The 20,610-nt window shown below is 41.9% G+C and overlaps 1 protein-coding gene across 1 annotated transcript; it reads right to left on the reverse strand.

Annotated features, from left to right (window-relative positions):
* Positions 1–4,027: 4,027 nt before the first annotated feature.
* tor4aa (torsin family 4, member Aa) lies at positions 4,028–15,582 on the reverse strand. Its single transcript, XM_012852167.3, has 3 exons — positions 15,405–15,582; positions 9,931–10,386; positions 4,028–5,439 (listed from the first exon to the last, which is right to left on the reverse strand). Exons 2-3 carry the CDS (start codon positions 10,384–10,386, stop codon positions 4,582–4,584), a joined length of 1,314 nt encoding a protein of 437 aa, XP_012707621.1. The 5' UTR covers positions 15,405–15,582; the 3' UTR covers positions 4,028–4,581.
* Between the last annotated feature and the right edge of the window lie 5,028 nt (positions 15,583–20,610).

Raw genomic sequence — 20,610 nt, forward strand, 5'->3', positions numbered from 1 at the left:
GTCAATGAAAGTGGACATTTAAAAAATAAATGTCACACTTCTGAGAATGACATCAATTTCTATGCACCCACTTGGTTGTGCCTCCTTTCACATGAATTGCTGCATCAATGCATCGTGACATGGAGGTGATCAGCCTGTAGCTCTGCTGAGGTGTTCTGGATGCCCAGCTTGCTTTGATAGCTGACTTCAGGTCATCTCTTCGTCTCTTTTGGGTTTTAGGTCAGACTAGTTTGCTGGCTAGTCAAGCACACTAACACCATGGTCCCTGAACCAGCTTTTTTTTTAATTCATTTCAGTAGTTTTGCATTTGACCTGGATCAGTGTCACTACTGGTTGCATGAGGCGACACCTGGACCCTTTATAGGTTGCACAGGCAGTCCAACTCCATCAGGATGGTAAATTAATACCATTAATACCATCTACCAGCCCTGTCAAGAGCATGGAGAAGATTCCAGGAGACATGAAAGTACTCTAGGAGAGCTGGACAGGGTCATCAGAGGTCCTTAACCCATCAGCAGGACCAGTTATCTTTAATCTAGGTGGAACAGGATGAGTTTTGGAGAGGCCAAGGAAGCGATTTCTAGCAAGCCACTGGCGTAAATCTTTATGATCAATCCATTAGAAACAGACTTCATAAGGATGACCTAAGGACCCGACATCCTCTAGTAGGCCCTGTGCTCAGTGTCCAGCAGTGTGGAGCTCTATTAACAGATGAGAACAGGTTCCCTGTGAGCTCATGTGACACATAAATGGTTTAGGAGTCACTGTGGTAAATGTTCTTCTGCCTGCAACATTGTTCAGGATCAATGGTTTGGTGGTGGGTCAGGGGAGGGACGCACAGACCTGTACAGAATAAATGATGGAACCCTGTCTGCTATTAGGCATCAGGATGAAATCCTTACACCCTTTGTCAGACCCTTTACTGCAGGGGGTCATGGTTCCTGCTGTTGTGGCATGAGTATGCTGGCACTTCCTGGAGGATGGAGGAATTGATACCACTGACTGGCCTCCAGGTTCCCCTGACCTAAATCCAAACGAACATCTCAGGGATGTCATGTTTGAGTCCTTTACCACGCCACCAGGTTGCAGCTCAGACTGCCAATGGTGCCAATCTGGGAGTAGGCATCCTCTCATAAGGAGCATGCCCTGATGTTGTCAGGTCTGCATACCAGCCTGCCGGGGCCTTCTGGAGGCAGTTTGTCAGTTTTTACTTTCTCTGTGTCTTTGGATGAAGTCCTCTGTGGGTGGATCATTTTCATTTTCATCAAATGATGTGGCTCTGAGGAATTATGGCATCTTACCAGTCAAAACCTTACAAAGTCACTGCAGAAGAACTACAAAATGATTATAAAGTAAAATGTCAGTAAACACCTACAGAGCAATGAAAATGACTTAACAGCAGGAAGGATGCAAACTATTTGCGTGTCACGATATGTGCAGCCAGTGGTTCTAAAGGGGCTGCGTGCAAGGCTGTGTTTCTGTGGGTAAATGGGTTAGGGGGAGGAGGTTAGCGTTTCATAACACTTAATACTTTTTTAACTATACCAAAATGTTACACCTACTATAGATGCATAACCCTACTCAGGTGGATGAATACTAATGCATTCTACACTTTTCAGAGTTTTATTTGTAAAAAAAAAAAACAAAAAAAAAAAAAAACATTTTTCTTGAACTGGTCTGTCCCTAAAAGTAAATGAAATGTGCTTTGGGGCAGAATTTACCACCAAACTATTACTATAATATGCAAAATTACTCAGAACTACAGATGTATACAGACATAATGTGGGGGATCAAATGGAGCCACAGATGAATGCAGAGTATTCTCAACAACAAGGGGTTGCAAAAGGAAACAGAGCAACTGAGGAGGAACCCAAAATAACTTAAAATGGCTGCAAATGCATTAATGGACTAAAACGACACCAATGTTTGCAAATAATTGTTACTGTTTTGTATATCATGATATAGGTGCTGCACCTGCTGTTAAATCAAGAAGAATAGCACCGCATCAGTGTTTATGAAGCATTTTAATAACTTTTAAGGACACAGGACATAAAGACATAGATGACTGAACAAAAAAATAAAAAAATAAAATAAAAATTCACTCTCCCAAATCCACAGCACATTAAAACTGAGGGTGTGGGTCTGAGCCGACACCAAGTTCATTCCCTTGGTTGTAAACTTGCAGTACATCGTTAAAACATAACTGAATGTGTAATAAATAAACTTGTCATTGAACATTGTCATGTTCTGGATTATAGAAAATGTTATCGATGCAAGCACAGGTCCCGTTGCTGCTGGTAGAAATAGAGTGTGCGCAGCTCATTCTCAGGCATGTTGTGCATGATGGATACAGGAAGGAATGTCTGACCAAACAGGGCGTTTGTGTCAATCATCATGTAGGAGAATTGTCTCCGCCCGGTAACTTAGTGATTGAGCATGTAGGTCCTGGAAGAAAATCTCCATTTTTCTTTTGTGGCAACTCCAAATCAAGTAATGTCTGTCCTTCAGTCTTCATGGAGTCATGTCTGTTTGAGCTGCCTACGCTTTTCTAGGTTTAGTCCATCCAAATCACATGCACACAAAAATACATAAGCCAAGCACACATATAAATAAAACCCGCTTATTGCACCTTTTTTTTTCATCTCCCAAGTACAGTTTTTTTTTCCTATAGTTGAATTGTGCAGAATAAACATCACGGTGTAAGTGGAAAGACTCTTGAAATTATTTAATATTTTTTTACATAACAAAAACATACCATATTACCAGAGTTGTGCACAGTTTTAACAACCGCTGCTTTGATGCGGGTGACCTCTGGAAAAGAAGTGGGATCCACATGGGTTCTGGATGTGTCCTGTTATCCTCTCAAGACCACTAGGCCACCACTCCCCCACAGACCATGCTATGACCTGTATGGAAGGCCCAACATGTATGGCACATACAGGTTTTATTTGGTTAGCCACAGTGGGTATCATACAAGAGGTGTGTTGTGAGCCCAGGCCAACTTGGTAACAATTCATTTGGAGCAAAATCTATCTGGGTAGACATCAGATACACATCCTGACTGGGCAAATTGGAATGAAAGTGAGATACAGTGAGGACCCAAGGACATTATTTTTGGGACAGGATAATATTTCTGATGTTATGGGTAATTATCAAAATAAGCGGAGTTGGAGGCCCTCAGTTTTACAGATGTCTGAATTCAAACTTAAATGTTTTAAAATCTTACTACAATTCAATTCAATTCAATTTTATTTATATAGCGCCAAATCATGAAACATGTCATCTCAAGGCACTTTACAAAGTCAAGTTCAATCAAACTACGGTTTTATAATTTTGCTAACTGTTACCATAGTCACTGTAACTCAATTTCTGAACTTTACGAAGAGATACTTTAAATAAGCACACTATCACCTCCATCCAAACAACAATTATTCTGATCAATTATTTCCCAATTACTCAAATTGACAGCGGTACTTTAGTGATTAAAGGCCAAATACAACTGCAAAGTTAAATATTTCTTTTTTTTTTCAACAGGACACCTATCTTGCAAAGTGCAAATGTGGTTTCCTGAGAAAAGGTTTTCTTGCTAACTTTGAATATTGCTTTAAGGAAATTCAAACCAACCATGACCCAAATACACCCTCCTGTAGACTTCCCTTCATCTGTAATTGATATAATGTGTGCTGTGCTGGTTAGCGTCATGGTGGAACCAAAATAAATAGCAAGGCTTCTCGTCAACGTTATAAAGACCACTGCAGCGAAAGTTTAATGAGTTCAGAGTAAAAAGAAATAAATTGAAAATAACGCCTACATTTAGCTGGTTTAAATTTAATTTAGGAGTCACAGGCATTGTTCTGATTATAACCTCCAACGTTTGAAGTACAGTAGTATAGTCATAGAGCAATGCTAAATAAAATTTTATGGTAAACTATTGGGACATGACTGTTTTTTGGTAATAGGCCAGCTACTGGTATCCTGGTATACGATGGTTTTAAAACATAACAGCTGTTCTTTCATATGATATTCAATATGGTATCAATATTTAAGCTGCAACAGGATAAATTGTTCCGTTTCTGGATTTAGTAGAAGTAACTAGGTCATGCTGTACATTTCTATGTAAATGCCGTGATGTCATCAACCCAAGGTGGCTTTATTCAATCATCTCATGAGAATTTCATGCTAGCTTATCACTAATCGTTGTGAATACCCATTATGGTATTTTGGAATTGGCCCTATCCTGGGAAACTGATAAAATGTACTCAATGGAAAGGGATGCTAACAGTGGTGAGTAAAAAAAAAAAAAAGCTATTGTCATGTAATTTGGGTGGACCAACCCTTTAAGGAGTGTTTAGGACATTTTCAAAGATTTTCACAAGATTTCTTTCCCACAGCAGAGTCCGACTCCTAAACTCTCATCTGTCTGGTAAATATCCAGCTCTGGTTCTCCTGACAACTTTGGCTTTGAGTTCTGTTTTTTTTTTTTTTTTTTTTTTCAAGTTTCATATTTCCTCTTTCTCACGCCTTTATTCTTCATGGATAAAAGGAATGTAAAAAGGATCCAAAGGATTCCTGCAGAGTGTTTCACAGCATATTGACCTTTGCCACCACTTGCTTGCAGCCTGTCTGGGAATATTCACGCCCTCCAACTACAGGGTAGTATTCAATCTCGCCTGCGAGGCGCTCAATGTTGCTGTGATCTGGGTAGAAGCCCTCACGAGTTATCTCTTCCAAAAAGCACTCCATCACGTGATCTTTCTCCAAAAGCCCAAGAGGCAAGATGTCAGCCTCAGTCCACAGTGGGTGATGCTTCTCCAGCTTGTTGCGTAAAATGGGAGTCAGTTCTTTGACTAGGTTGCTATGGCGAACGGAGGCTGTCATCCCCATAGAAACACTTGAGGAGTTCTGTAGCATGTGTTTGGTAATGTGTGCATCGCCCAGGTTGCTTAGGAACAGGTAGATGGCGTTCAGGTATTCGTTGGACTGTTTGGAGGCGACGAGCCGCAACAGCACATCCAAGATCTCCACGTGCATGTGCTCAGCCTCATCAAAGATGAAGAGCGGGATCTTCTCCTCCTCCTCGGCCCTCTCCACCATCTCCGAGATGAGAGCGGAGAGGTTGCGAGCGCACTGCATGGCGTCGGCCTCCTGGGGGCAGTGGTGAAGCACGTAGTACTGCAGCACCAAGGTGTCCCCCACGACCGAGCGGAAGTGTCCAGCCAGGAGGCGCCCCAGGTGGCTCTTCCCTACACCGCTGGGCCCATGGACGGACACCACCAAGGGCTTGTTGTGAACATATGTGGATAAGTAGTCTTTCAGGTGGGACAATAGACCCTCTACCGCCCCCTGCTGCCCAAAAACCTCCCGCCGCAGAGTCTTCTCCAAGCCTTCTAGATCGTATCGGAGAACGTGGTCATCCAGGTTCTCTATGGCGTTGTACACCTGAGGAGATACAGCCACACATTTTATGATTATAAAGACACGGAGAAACATTTTGCAAAGCTTTGTGTTTTTTTTAAGAATAAATGTTTTATCTTTTCAAAATTATAGATTGTTTACATTTCTAAGATGACAAAATTTTATGTCAGTACCAACAGTTTGTACTGACATACGAAATGCATTCTTCTTCGAGTTGTTTTTTTCCTTTACCGCAGTTCAGTTCACAAACTCGTGTCTTTTGCGTGCCTTTCCCTTTTTTCCCTAACCTTGTTCTTGTTAAAGCTGCAGTGGGAAAACCGTGGACTTAGCCTGAAAAGTTGAAGACGCACACCTAACAGGTCCCTCCGTCTTGCTCCCTGCTGTGCTGCCGCCCTCCCTCCACAGCTCCTTCCCCACAGCAAGGCAAGTTTACTTATTATTTAGCAAAGCCTGTCCTGCTGCTCCAACGTTTACTTGTCTTTGTTTTCTGAAGTGGTTTCACTGGAGAAACTGGCAGTTTTCCTGTGAAGCAGGTTGTTTCTCCACCTTTTTCCCCCACACAGCTGTAGCCCACGGGCTATCTTGAGCCTGAATGACGGGTAGGGCCGTGTGAAGCGGGGGTGGGAGGTTATGTGGGGTGAGCAGTGATTGACACCGCTAACAACCAATCAGATTCAGACATTCCTCCTGACTCTGACTGGTCGTTTCTGTCCGGGAGCGGTGTATATCTGCAAATGATGGTAGGACCACTGGAGGGAGATAGATGAGCTTGATTTTTTTTTTTTTTTTTTTTTTACAGATTATCTGTCTTGTATTTTACTGTCAGGACATAGTAACAGTTTTAACAAATATGTAAAAAAAATATGTTGATATAAAAGTTACCCACTGCAGCTTTAAACGGCTATTGAATAAAAGCCTCTAGTGCTGCAGAATCAGCTGAAAGTTAGTAAGGGTACGCTGTTAGCTATTAGGCGTCCCTGTGCAGTCTCTGGGTGTATGTTTGTCCCCCCCACCATGTTATTGTTTGTGTGTGATTGCCTTTGCTTTAGTGACAGATTATAGGGTGGTTGAAATCTTGTACCTTTTGTCTTGCACTTTATTTCCATGCCCTAAACTTTACTATAAACACATTTTATTTTTTAACTCAAGTTTTTTGGGGGTAGCATCAAGTAAGATGTCCCATCAGCAAGGTTTTTTTAACTGTGTATTTTATGTTACAGTTAAATCATCTCGACCAATTTTCCCTCATCACCCAAAAAAAAAACAACCTTTGAATAAATGCATATTCCAAAAAAAAAAAAAAAAAAAGTACAAAAACAAAACCTGCCCACGCCAGTCTAGTTTGGAAAAAACCTTACATGAAGGGAATTGTCTGTATGAATAGGCAGCTAAACATAGCCATAGTAGCCTTGGGTTCCGCAATTTGTTTAGTAAATCTAAAAAAAGATATCAGGCGCATATATGTTGAACCCAACATAGACCAGAGAGACAGATCATCAGAGACTAACCTTATGTGAGAGCTGCGATAGGGAAGTTAGTTTCACACATTTACCTGCAATGAAAGCTTCCCATTTCAATATTCCACCAGGTCTAAAAATCCCCTTTGTCCTTCCACATTTTAACCTGGCCACTTTGAAGACTAGAAGTTTGGACCATTTAGTACCAACAGCGAAATTTGGGAACTGATGGGGCAACGTCTTGTTAAAGAGGATCCCCTTTCTCACCCTAAACTGGCTTTCTAAGCTTTTGGTGACTAGCAAAGTGTAAAACAGCGGTTCAGGATAAGTGTTTGGTTAAATATCTGTGAGGAAAACTTAGCAACTTGTCATCAATCAGGTCTGCAGAAAGGACGATTGGGACTGACCTTCCCTCCATCCATTCCCATTCTCACCACAGGTGTAGGGTCAGGAAAAGGACAACTAACATCTCTGCAGACCCCACACATCCTGCACACAAACTGCTCAGACTTTTAGCTTCAGGTCGATGCTACAGAGGGCTATTTACAAAAACAAACCAGCGGAGAGACAGTTTCTTCCCCCGGGCCTCTCCGTGATGAACACAGAGGACACGTTACACCCTACATAGCCAGCTACACTGCTGTGGAACAAAACAAGTACTGCGCTGCCACCACCTTCCTCTTCTTTTCCTCTTCTTTATATAAAAAAGGTACAGTATACATGTAGAACATTTACATACTGTTCCTTGCAACCTTTATTTTGTTTCCTTTAACTTTTATATATTCAAATCTAACATCTGTACACTGTGTGCCTGAAACCAAAGTCAAATTCATTGCTTGTGCAGACAACCTTGGCCAATTAGGCTGATTCTGATTAATACTGTGAAGAACACACACCACACATGCCATGCAGCGGTTAGACACTAGTCATGACATAATAAATCTGGGGCTGGACGACATAGGAAAAAAAGTATATCGATAAAATTGAAATCATATTGATCGATATCGATAGTTATCAACAAATACAAAACATATATTTGAAGTGCAGCCCTGGCCATTTTATGCTGTTGCTTAGCGACCTGTTTTTAGATACAGAAAACACAAACACTGAATTCATACTCGACCAATTATTCAACCAACTTTTTACCAAAACGGCAAGCTTTTGCAAAAGAAAAAAGAACGTGCGCTCTCTGAACTCTCTGAAGGGGGCGGAGCTTGGTTCCTGGGTCTGCGTTTATGATTGGTTGGGAGGATGTAAGTACTGTTATGTTAACCTACATGGCTAGAATGCATAAGGAAGGAAAACTGTTATTCTATTGAACTTTTTATTGACCCTTTTTCTATCATCGATATATGTCTATTGATCGATATATATTGTTATTGAATTATCGTCCAGCCCTAAATAAATCATTCCTTGTGATCATGCCGGGTATAAAACATCTGTAAAGATATGCATTTGTGGAAGAACAGCTTTATTAAAACTGGAAAAGTGAAAAGGGGTTTTGTTACACAAGGCTGATGGAAACCCCTTTAGATATTCTCACCAAGGTCTCATGTTTACTGTGCAAATCTCTCCACTTTGCTGAAGGGTTTAATTAACTAAATCAGTTTGTTCACACCTGGATAAACCACACTCTGCACACAACCCAGGCATGACAAAGCATGCAGAAAAAAAGGTTGAGGCTATAATTTACACCAAAGCAAGATGAAACACATTGATCTAACTTTATCGGTGCAATCAAGGAGCAGTGAAGCAGGCACACCGAGGCTGAAACAGCCTCCCCTCTCTCAGCAGGAGTTGGTCACTCAGCGTTTCGCTCACATGTACGCAGGCCTCTTCGCTTGTCCTAATGACGCTTGGCTTTAAACACAGAATCCAACTCAAGATTGATGGAAGGTATCGAGTGTTGAATGCATTTTAAGCATCTTGTTTTGCTACAATACTTTGACACAGATTAGGGCTGGACCATATAGGAAAAAAGCATATCGATGAAACAGAAATCATGAGGATAAATATAGATAATTATCAAAAAATTTGAAATATATATTTTAAGTGCAGCCCTGGCTTTTTATGCTGATGACCTAGTATTAGATAAAGATAACGCTGAATTCAAACTCAGCCATTTATTCAACCAATTTTTTACCAAAACTATAAGTTTAAAAAAAAAAAAAAAAAAAGAAGAAAAAAACAACATGTGCTCTCTGAACTCTTTGAAGGGGGCGGAGCTTGGTGACAGAGCGTTCCTGGGTCTGTGTTTGTGATTGGTTGGGACGATGTAATGACTGTAATCTTAACCTACATGATAGGTTAGAATGCAAAAGGAAGGAAAACTGATCTTCTATTGAACTTTTTATTGACCTTTTTTTTCTATCGCACCACACCTCTATCGATCGAGATGTAATGCTATTCAAATTCTATCTGGCCCTAATACAGATATTTGATATTCACTTTTTGTGAATACATAATGTATTGACTACTTTCAGGTTGGAAGGACGACGTTACCTCGTATAAAAAGTGTTTCAGAACAGGATTACCAACTATAGGTTTAACATACTGTAGGAGCTGAGTGTGAGATCCTTTTACCTTTTTATTGTCCCTCTTGTTTGGTATTGTCAATTTTTATTTAATAGTTCTTGAGTCAAGTAAGAACATTTGATTTATTTTAGCATCTAGAATGTGTAAATATTTCTTCCCTTTTTTCCACACTTTAACTGATGGGTGATTAGACAGTATGTATGACTCAGTGAAATCTGGTATAAGACTAGAAAACGCATCACTTTAAAGATCAACCCTGTCATTCTTTTTCCAAACTATTCAAGGCTCTTTGTAGATTTCTGTGGTTTTGTGGTCTTTTGGAAGTCTTTTGTATAGTTTTACTTTCTCTTTCTTTTCAGGTTTGATTCCCACTTGCTTCATACATATATTCTAGAATAGGATTTCTTCATGTATTTGCTGCTTTTCCAGTTACTTCATAATTACATCTTAAATCCCTAAAGACACCAGGAAGTGAGAACATTGGCTCTCCACCAACTGGAGGAAAGGGTTGTTAGTGGTTTACCTGGACAAAGACTATGGCAAAGAGCAGGTACAGGCAGTAAGTAGCCCGGCTGCGCTCCTGCTTAGGGACTGTTTTGCGTGGCCCATCATTGGGAAACATCACTCGTCTCTTTCTCCTCCTCTTCTTCTTCTGAGGGACAGACGGAAAGGACGAGAAGCTGGTGGGGGTGAGTCCGTCAAAGGTGAAGATTTTGGGGCTGGTGCGCCCAGGAGCCCCTGTGAGGCCCCCTTGGGCTCCCAGCCGGAGGGCCATCTCCTGACGGCGCTTCTTCATGGCATGGTACTTCTGTTTGATGCGTACAACCGCACGCAGAGAGGCGAAGCTCGACAGGCTGGGGATGGGGCTCTCCCGTCCCTCCTGGTTCTTCTCTTCTTCGCTGTCCACTTCTTCATCCAGCTCTCCCTCAAAGTCTTCCACCAGCTGGGAGGAGGAGGTGCTGCTGCTTCCGTCACTCATCTAAAGAAAGAAAGCACAGGCTTTACCTTCAGGTACCGGTGCTATAGAGATAAGGCTTGATTATTAGAATAAAACCATCACAGCTTGATCATTTCACCCTGATGGAGGCTTCAGTTTGAGCTTCTTAACCTGTGTTTCAATAAAAAGGAAGCAGGGCTCTAATATAGGCATGTTTGACCCCAACTTGGCCTTCTGACTTGAACTGGGAGGTGGGGTGCATCATTTCTTCAGGGCAATAACGACAACAGTCAGGCCCTAAAACCATTCCTACCCCTGTCAGATTTAGATTTGAACTCCTTTTCATTCAGCCAAGAAGTTTGTGCCTGATAGGAGAGGAGGCAGGCATCTTAAGAGATTATAAAAGGATGTAAAAGGAATATACAGTTTAAAACACATTCTTTGTCTGGTTTTTATCTCCGTTTTAAGAAATAATCAAACCCTTTTAACGCTGACTTCCTTTTTGTACATTTCCACTGCACTTTTCATGGTTTGTCTTTTGGCGATGAACTCCGAGTCTTTAAGGTTGAAAGGTCTTCTCAGGCCTCACCGTCACCCTAATCTTTAGCTTCCTCCACAAATTCTGTATCTGATCAGAGTCTGGATTCCACTCCAAAATGTTAATATCGCTTCTTGTCCAGAGAAACATTAGAGAGTACTCTACACCTAACTCCAGGTGAATCATTTTGATCTAATCGGTATCTCTTAAGTTTAATTAGCCCTTCAGTCAGGCAGTGGGTGGGGGGTGGGGCGGGGGGGCCTGGAAGGCTTGAGGATAACTAGTCCTTGTCCAAGCATGTCATTCCTTCAAAGAGAGCCTATCCTGGTTATATGACAAAAGGTTAAGGATATGGGAATCATGCAAACCTGATTCGGTGTAACAAGCCTCCATCAGGTTAGTGACAATGACAAGTGACAATGCTAATAATATTTGTTCCCAGTGATCCTGAGAATAAATCAATACATTAATTAAGGCTGTTCCTAAAGCATTTTATGTTAAAAAATAATTTTGGCCTTTAGGGAGCCCCTTTTCCCACAGCTTCCTGGGAAATTAACATGATTATCATAATTTCCAATACGATTAAAGTTTGCAGATGACGTTGTGATCTGTGGTGAGAGCAGGGCACAATTAGGGAACAGCTAGAGAAATGAAGGTTTGGCCAGGAAAGGAGACCTGTTAAGGTTAGCCGTAGTGAGACATAATACATGTGTGTGAATGAGAAGGACTCAAGTTGAGCCGAGATGTTACAGGGAGCAGAAAAATCTCTCTCTCTCTCTCTCTAAATTTGCTCTGTGCTCTAATGAAACCATTGCATCATGAAGGGATATTTAATGTTTTATAATGTAGGGTGCGAGCAGTCAGTAGCCTCTTTCATAAAACCATGTTAGAGATGAGCGGCCTCTTCGCTCTTTCAGAGGTACGGGGACGACAGGAGCTCTTTATTTACTGCTCAAAACCGTGCGTATCTGAAGGCCTCCCCAAAGGAATTCAGCGTAGCCATCCTGTTGGCAGAGCAAATGCTTCAGATTTGATTTAATATATCTAACCTTCTTAGATTTCTTATCAGAAAGTCGTGTTTACTCTATTAAATCCTGCAGCTGGCTGGTTGCACTAAGCAGACATCCTCACTACGGCCCTCCCTGTAGCTGTGAAGCCAGACCTGATCCAAGTCAGCTGAAGTGGGCCTGTGACGACCTCACTTGGCGAGCCAGCCGTGTGAAAGGGGTGGGCTGACTTCAACCCCCCTTGTTTCATCAACCTTTTTATGAAACCAACAGAAATAATAACAATATGTAAAAGTAGCCTTTATCCCACCTTGCAGTGGTTTGAGAAAGGACCTAGCATCTGGTTTGCTGTAGATAACTCATGGTTCTTTCCATCAAAGTGGTCCATAGCTTAACCAGAGCTTCCTCTAATGCTGCCCAAGCTTTCATTTAGCCGATCCTGTTTTTCCTAGAGGTACACGGTACACTGGGAGAGTTCAGATAGGCAGATCACATTATTGCCATCGGCATCCCTGGAAACAGATGCCGTAATATCACTACCAAATGGATTAAAGTTTTAGACACGGTGTGTTTGGGAACACTTTAAATCCCTTATCAGCACCAGCAGCACTCTGAGCAGCAAGTTTAGGTGGCACTTGGTGTCAGAATAAACAGCGACAATATAAAAGGTGTCATGTTGTTCCTGTGTTATCATGACTCTTTATGAATATTGAAGTGCAGCTTTTTTAAACCCTTTTTTTTTTTTTGAGTCTTTAATTAGGCCAATCAAAAGCGAAGGTAACGCCTGAGTGTCAAACATGGCGGCCATAAACTTTTGGGTGGTTGTTACTCTCCATGACCTCCTCCTGACGAAAGCGTCTCTTCGCCATTTTGTGCTTTTGGTTGTTTTGTGTCCAACTGGATCAGATATAAAATACTGTCGTCTACAACCTCTAAGCTGCTTTCATAATTGTTTTATTTTCCTATATTCTACACATGGTTTCTTGTAAGGAAAGGTGGTGTTGTGACTATAACTGGCAAGTGCAGCTTAACTTCTGTAACAATACACGTACGCTTTAGTTACCAGTGAGATGTGGGAATTTTAGGACCAAATAATGTCCATTATTAATGAAAATACGTAACTAAAAAACAAATAAATGGATAAGCCACGGTTGAGAATGAAAGTAGGTAAACGACACGATGGGGACACAAAGCGGTGAAGGAGGGACCATTTTGGCACCGGATCTGGTTTGGTGGGACGAACGTCCTCAGCATCTTCCCATCAGTAAGACGAGAGGCTAACCGATGGGGTCAAACAACTGCAGCTGGAAGGATGTGACGGCTGTTCATGTGAACCCTTTCTTCTGAACCTATAAAGCTTTGTGATGTTTGCATCGCATGGTTATTTTGGCAGAAAACCGTGGTTAGCAACCACAGAGGACAGAGTTGGTCCATTACAATGAACTTTCCCTTGTTAAACAGAACCCCGTGGGCACATTTCACCACTTTATAACCGTCTCCTACAATAGTAACATAGTGTAAAAAATAGATTGTAGCAGTTCAGATAAATGCTATCTTATAGATTTCCACCCCGTTCTACTTTGGATTCTGTCGGGACATGTTTCGAAAGGGAAGGCCATTTTCTCCGCCGACAGGCGCCATCGCTGCGTTCAGAACCAGAGAGCTCTGCGTAAAGAACCGTCTGATGCAAATGCGTCCGCAGGGCCAAGGCTCCTAAAATAAGCGTTCACAAGAACCGCCATGGCACGTTTCAGTTCGGAGATCTTTGCACGAGGCAGAAGATTGCTTCCACGCTGCAGCATGGCAACTCTTCATCTCTGATGGTAAGTAAAATGGGTTTGTAAGGCACCTTTTGCAGACATTTATTTCACAAAGTGCTTCACAGTAAAAGCAACATATAAGACAAGCACTCTACAATCCCATGTACATCCTTGTTAAAAGCCTTTTTATATTAAAAAAAATGTCTTCAATTGTATCTTAAGAGTCAACGGGGTGCTCGGTTTGACTTTGTGTCTGGTGTACACTGAGATATTTGCTTCTGAGAATGAAAACATAGCAGCTCCAAATGGCAAATATTCACCTTTTTTTTCTCCTTTTCACAGAAAATGTTTGGACTGTAAACTCTGGCTTCGTGGAATACGGCCAATTTGGCAGCTGCCGCTGGGAAATAGAGTTTGGCTCTGAGTGGATAGATTTAGTGACGCTGCCATTTGTATTTGCTCTGTTACCAAACCAAGTGTTGCTCAACCTCCTCCACATTCACATCAACAATGCATGTGCCAGGAACCACACAGAAGTGAGAGCTTAGACAGCCAAAGCCTCGTTGTGTTGCAAAGGTTCGGCCTTGTAGAATGCAGAAGTCCGGCAGGCGTCAGAGCAGTGTGCAGACAGCCAGGGTTGCAGGGTGGGTGTGTGAAAGAGCTGCACGCAGAAAACAGCTTAAAGTCATTCTCTCTTGCACTGGAAACGCGTAGCGACAGTGGAGGGGGGAAAAAGAAAGGCTGTGTGCCAAAACTGCGGTGAGAAAGCGATGAGAAACGGAGATTCTGCCGAAGTCAACTTTCACACAGACATGAGATAAGATAAAGATAACGCCTATATTTAAATGAAAGCTTCACACTTTTTTTACATAATATTCAAATGGCGCACAGAAATCTCACTGGAACTGTTACTGGAGGGAGAGGGAAGCGCAGAAGATTCAGGAAGCTTCTCAGGCCTGCTGGACGATCAGACAAAAAACAGCTTTGTGGCAGCTTGCTGCATCCAATGCATGCTGGCAGCTCGGATGGAGGCGGGCATCTGGTTTCAGGTTTCTGACAATAGACTGTTCAGAAAGATGTGTTTTAACCTAGATCTCAGAATCTGCAGAAAGTTCCCATGCGGGCCTTGAGGAACTGCAGGAGTGGGATCACTGACAGAACCTTCCAGCATCTCCTGTTAACGTTTACTGGCCCTTAGAGCAGAGGAGCGATCAGCTACACCCAGGGGACGTAAAGGCAGCTGTTGCAACAGAAACTGACGCCAGAGAAGGCATCGTCTGACCGATCAGAGTCGGACGTCCTTTGTTGATGCTGGCACGGAGGTCGGAGCACTTGTGGAAAAGTTCTGAAAATGCTCAGACGACTCTTTTACATCAGCATGAAAGAATTCCAGCGGTCTCCCTGGGAGCAGAATGAGCGAGAAAGCAGAGGGATAGCAGAGACATCACATACGGAGACATGAAAGAGCTGCAGCATTCCAGCAGGTAGAGCGTTTTAAAGGCTGCTTATCTGCTGCTTTGATGAACCTCCCAGCCCTGAATTCTGCATTTACCACAACATGCACACCAGCCTCGAAGGGGAAACAGCACCAACACAGAGAACGTTTGTAGGCGGGGGTCTGCGAGAAGCCTGTTCTTAAACCAAATGAGTTGTTCCCCCCATACAGAGTCTGTAATTCAGCTGCAAAACGGTGAACGTCAAGCACAGATAGAGAGATATGGAGCTGACAGAAGTAGAAAGGTTTTTTCTGGTTACCTTACAACGTTGCCTGACACTTTTCAAAGAGAGCCGACTTCCCTGAAGCTCTAGTCCATCGTTTGCTGAAATGGAAAAGGCAGAAAAAGCCCCACACAGTTCAGCCCAGGAAGCCTGGCTATCTCACCTCAACCCTCTGCTGGCTCCTCCTCTTTCTTCCTCTTTTATTCTCTCTGCCTTCTCGTCTGTTACTCATTATTTAGTTTCTAACCATTGGCTCCGACCTTTCAGTCGAGCTTTTAAAAACTCCAATCCAGTCAAACTACCCTCTCTCTCCAGGCAAAGCGCAATCCACTTTTGCGGGTCATCAGTTTTGAAGGGATTTTTTAAGGGTATTAATTTTTCTCATGTGAATGGGCATCAGTTGTGGGGGTTTGTGTAGTTCTGCCTAACCTATATGGAGGGAGATTACCTGGAAAGCCAAGTGATCTCACAGTCATCAGAGAACAGAGAAACGCAGTTAACCACAGAGGTCACGGTTGTTGGTGGGGTTTGGTTGCATCACTGAGGCTCAGGCATGAGCAACTGAAATGAAACAGGATCTTAACCCCATCCATTTAATGTCTAACAGGCTAGTTTGATTTGTAGTCAAAAGTAGGAAAAGCTAGTTCCAAGATGGAAAAATGAAGTAAAACTCCTCCAGGGAGCGGGTGTCAGGACTCCAGTTTATAAAGGCGGAAATGAACCTCAAGTTAATACAGTAAGAATTTATAGGTCTCATTGAATATTAACCGTTAAATAAAAAAACAACGGATCAGTCTCATATCTACTGAAAACTCAACCTGAAAGACTAGTCCTCCTTATTTGGAGTCTTATCATACATTTTTCAATAAGGAACAATGAGAATCACAGATAAGATTTTATTTCAGAATCAGCAATATGAACTCTTCCATGGAAATTGAAGCATTATTGGCAGTGATACCAAATAGTGCTGATAATCATAAGTTATAAATAAAGCATAAAATAGACATAAAAACTAACTCGACTCAAAGAGAGATCTGTATGTCCATAATATTGAAGCTGATTCAAAGTTTAACTTTAGCAGTGATTCTGGCGTCTGAAGTTTAAACAAAGGGCCGAGGCCTCTTCCTGAGCTTTGTTATCTAACGACGACTTTAAAGGAGAATCTTTGCCAGAGAAAAACCAACAATCAGAAATTCAAAGAAGGAAATACCAGCATCTCAGACCAAAGCACCGACTGATCAGAACCAGAAAGCCTTACTGTGGTCCAGATCCTCTCACTGACATGCCGTCTTCTGCTGTGGTTCTTGCTGGCCCGTTTTTCAGCTCAGAACGTCAGAACACTGCAGGTTTTGATGTTCTGCATTAGAGGGAAGTGGCAGCTGCAGCCGGCCAGTCTGGCAGAGCAGGATGGCTTCCACCTTTGAAGTGCACCAGTGGTGAATCAGACACATGGGAGCAAAAGCTGCCAGAGAAAGTGATGGTGAGCGTGTCAAGACATGGAGGAGAAGTAAAACAGAGCTTGGCAGGAAGCGCGACAAAGTTTGGAGTGAGTCCCAAAAAAAAAAACGCCGAAAAGCACAAACAGAATTTGACAAAGGTGATCAGACTTGAATCCGAAGTGAGTGGAAATAACTTGCTGGTTTTGTTTTTGGTTTTCGCTTCACTCCTCTTCCTGAATGAGGATTGACATGGATCAGCTGCTCTGGGGCGACGACACGTCACTGAGCTGTCAGCCAACCAGGGAAGGAATCTGGAAGTGTGCGCCTCCATGGCGTACACAGCCAATAATACTAATAAATCTTCCTTTTATCTTCCTGACCACATTCCTAGTTTAGCGAGAGAACGCAGTGAGACTCCGCGCTGGGACTGTTTACTCCTTCAGCGTCTCAGATGTGTAGTCATTTTAACACACCTATGTAAAGTTACAAATCACTAATCTTTAATGGATTATTTTGTGAAGAACAACCTATTTAAAGAGCTTTTGGACATGTCTTACAGGGATTTAAACAGAGAGACGTTGATCATAATGTAATAAGGTATTAAAGACACATGTAACAGACTCAATGGACGATGGGCGTGGAATAGGAGGTTGTTTTCATTGACCGTTAAGAGTTCAGCTAAGGCTTCATGATGGAGGAGAGCAGTAAAAACAGTGTGAAAGGTTGGTTCTGAGGTGTTCGTATGCGCTACAGAGCTTCGCCGCCAAACTCTAACCGCCATTCAACATGGCGGCCGCCTGTCGAAAAGGCGGCCATAGCTACTGTGATAACTGTTGTTTGCTCCTTGTTACAGTTTGTATCTCATTAAATCACAAACATGGTAGTGAACATGCTGCTACAGCGTTTGCATAAAACATTGAGAAATACAATCATTTCCTGCTTGTACTGCTAATAATAGTAAACATATTTTCTTTCAGGCTTTTTATACTTAAATGAGGTCTTGGTTTTATGTTGGTTTTAAGTCAATCTCATGATATTATCAATTCATGTTCAATGTTGCTTGTTCTACTGCCGTTATTCTTGTTAGGCTTTTATCTCCACATGACTTTGGTGTGACTTTGGTTTGTTTTTAAGTGCTTAGCGTAATTTTTTTTTTAGATTTGACTGAAACCTTAACCAAGTGTGACTTGGTTCTAAGCATCTGGCTGGTTTTCTGAAACCGGAGGTAAACTGAACGCACAGCAACTTCTGACATGTTTTTAGAACAGGAACTATCATTATACAACTTTTTTTTATTATATTATAATAAATAGGCTAACAAAGGCGTTGCAACACTTCTGTTTTTATTCAAGCAAGCTAAACTATTTCCTCTCTTAGAAGTTGTAAAAGTTTATAAACTTTCACAACCTTTATAACTGAAACAAAATAAAGGTGTCAAGCCTTTAAGTGGTTCTTTCATTTGTACTCAGGTGTTTGAATTTTAGATTTCCAAATCTGAGAGAAATCAGAGGACTTGCCGCCTTTTGAAAGTTTTTCAGATGTAAAGTCAGGCAAACAAAGCAAAATGGCTGCCGTGAAAAGCAGTTCATCACATCTACCTGAACATATTGCCATAAATGTTTTTAAAAGTAAAAGCCCAGAGAAATACCCTGGTTGCGAGCTTGTCTAGAGGTAATTATTGTCTATATTTTAAAGAGATGTTGTGAGACTTGAGGTAAACAAACACCCATCTTTGATCAATATACATATTGCACAGAGCTGCCACTGACACACGTGCAAAGCAACATTCCTGCTTGTTAAGTAAATGCATCGAGCTATTGTTGGTTCCTGAGTACTGGTAGATCCAGTGTGCCCCTACCTGAATCTCAGCATTTGATCCTAACTGAAACCAAAACTAGTCTGTAATCCATCCCTTTGAGTTTACATCTTCTTCCCTCTTGTTGAAAACACGCTGTTCTGCTTTGCATGGGTTCACTGCACTGACAGAAGGAGGCAGCGATAACGTTCAGGCCGCCTCTGCTGTAAAGCCAGCCGTCCCCACGTTTGCAGCAGCCTCTATTTATAACAGGAGGTGGTGGTGAAGACTGGGGAAGTAGACAACCATCAGTTGGTAGTTGGAAGTTTTAGATTTTGTGCTCTGAATGTTTTGGTCATACCATTCTGTTGTTTCAAATAAGAAATGAATAATAAAAGAGCCATTTGCGGCAATTTAAAAAGCTGGTGTTGCAATCTCCTGTCTGCATGGGCTCAGCGCTGAACAGACCACGACGTGATATAAATAGAAAAGGCGTGAACGACATTTGCATGGAGCGAATGACCTGCCTGCAGCAGTATTACTGCACGCTGCACTAATGTCTGTCCAGCCATTCAGCTCAGGGTGCAGGAGTCATTCAGCTCAGGGTGCAGGAGTCATTCATAGTCTGACTGTCAGTGGGTGACAACGCCTTGCACACAGCCAATGATAACAGCGTGCAGCTTGTGTGACATTTGAGAAACTGTCAGAGGGAAGTTTGTTTCTGTGAGCATCCGCGCTCAGACTCTGTACACAGTTTACTTCCACCAAGCAGCTGTGCATAAACTGTTAGTGTTGTAGTAGGAAGCACAGGGATTAGTCAGAAGTGACATCTGTTGTGAAGATGTGCAAGATCTGAGGGATCTTTTCTAAAGCTGCACTTTCGACTTGGTTGCTGCAACTTTTTTTAGCCGAGTGATTCATGGGCAACTCACAAAAACCTGGTAACCTTATGACGTTACCAGGAAACAGCAAGCAGGCAACTTAACATCTGAGTCAATGTAAAAAAATGAAATATAAGTTTCCATTTTTTTTTTCTTTTTGAGAAATGTGTTTAAAAATGTGCAGCAAAATGTAGAACAGTCGAGATAAGACTTGAAATATAATCTGAACTCCTTTTCCTGATTTTGTCATTAAAACCATTAAAGTGGTGGGAGCTCTAATTTTGGAAATCCACTTTCTGTGGCTTTTTTTTTTTTTTTTTTTTTTTTTTAAATGTAGCTAATTGAATTTCCCAACTCTTAAACTAACAGTCCAGATATGTTGAAGCGTGATTCTGTTGAGAGGTTAGGAGCAGTCAATATACAACCTGCAGTGGATGGCTCTCTTAGGCTACATTCACAAAGCAGGTCTGGATGCTCAATTCCAATTTTTTGCTAAAAATCTGATGTTTTTTTTTGAGGTGGCCGTTCATACTACTATTAAATGTGACCGCCATCATACTGCAGTCTGAACGGTTCAAGACTGTAAAGCGACCCGCATGCACCGATAACAGCAGGAGACGTCACAGAGCAGCACACTGCTTACAGATGTAATGGTGAATGTAATTGTTTCTAGAAGTGTTCAATAAAGTTATGTTAAAAAAAAAAATCCAAAAAAAAAAGAAAACACAGATACTGGCCGGCATCTATCATTATTATTATAAAACTGTTGAGCATTGGAAGCCGACCCTATTAAGACCACCTCATAGCAAGATGAATTAAGGTATGAAGAAAGCAGCACAGCTATTAATCTTTTATGGAGCGTTAGCTGCTTCTGCTGTGTGTGGATGTGTAGTGAGAGACAGGAGAGTGATGTGAAAGATGAATAAAATGCGACATGACTGTTCAGACAGCAGAGGCTTCCGATACGTATCCAAATTAGTACCACATATGGAAGTGGCACAATTCGGATTTTTTGGGGGATGAAAAGATCAGGATTGGTTCACACTGCTGTAAAAAGACAGATATGGGTCACATGTGGGAGAAAAGATCTGATTTGGGTCGCATTTCCCTGCCGTGTGAATGTAGCC

This window comes from Fundulus heteroclitus, chromosome 8, assembly GCF_011125445.2.
Source record: "Fundulus heteroclitus isolate FHET01 chromosome 8, MU-UCD_Fhet_4.1, whole genome shotgun sequence".
In the NCBI taxonomy this organism is placed as follows: domain Eukaryota; kingdom Metazoa; phylum Chordata; class Actinopteri; order Cyprinodontiformes; family Fundulidae; genus Fundulus; species Fundulus heteroclitus.

Excerpts from the sequence above, each read along its gene's own strand:
- tor4aa (XM_012852167.3), bottom strand. The coding sequence starts at position 10,386 with ATGAGTGACGGAAGCAGCAGCACCTCCTCCTCCCAGCTGGTGGAAGAC. Across the intron at positions 5,440-9,930 it reads TTGCCATAGTCTTTGTCCAG|GTGTACAACGCCATAGAGAA; the intron begins GTAAACCACTAA and ends GTATCTCCTCAG.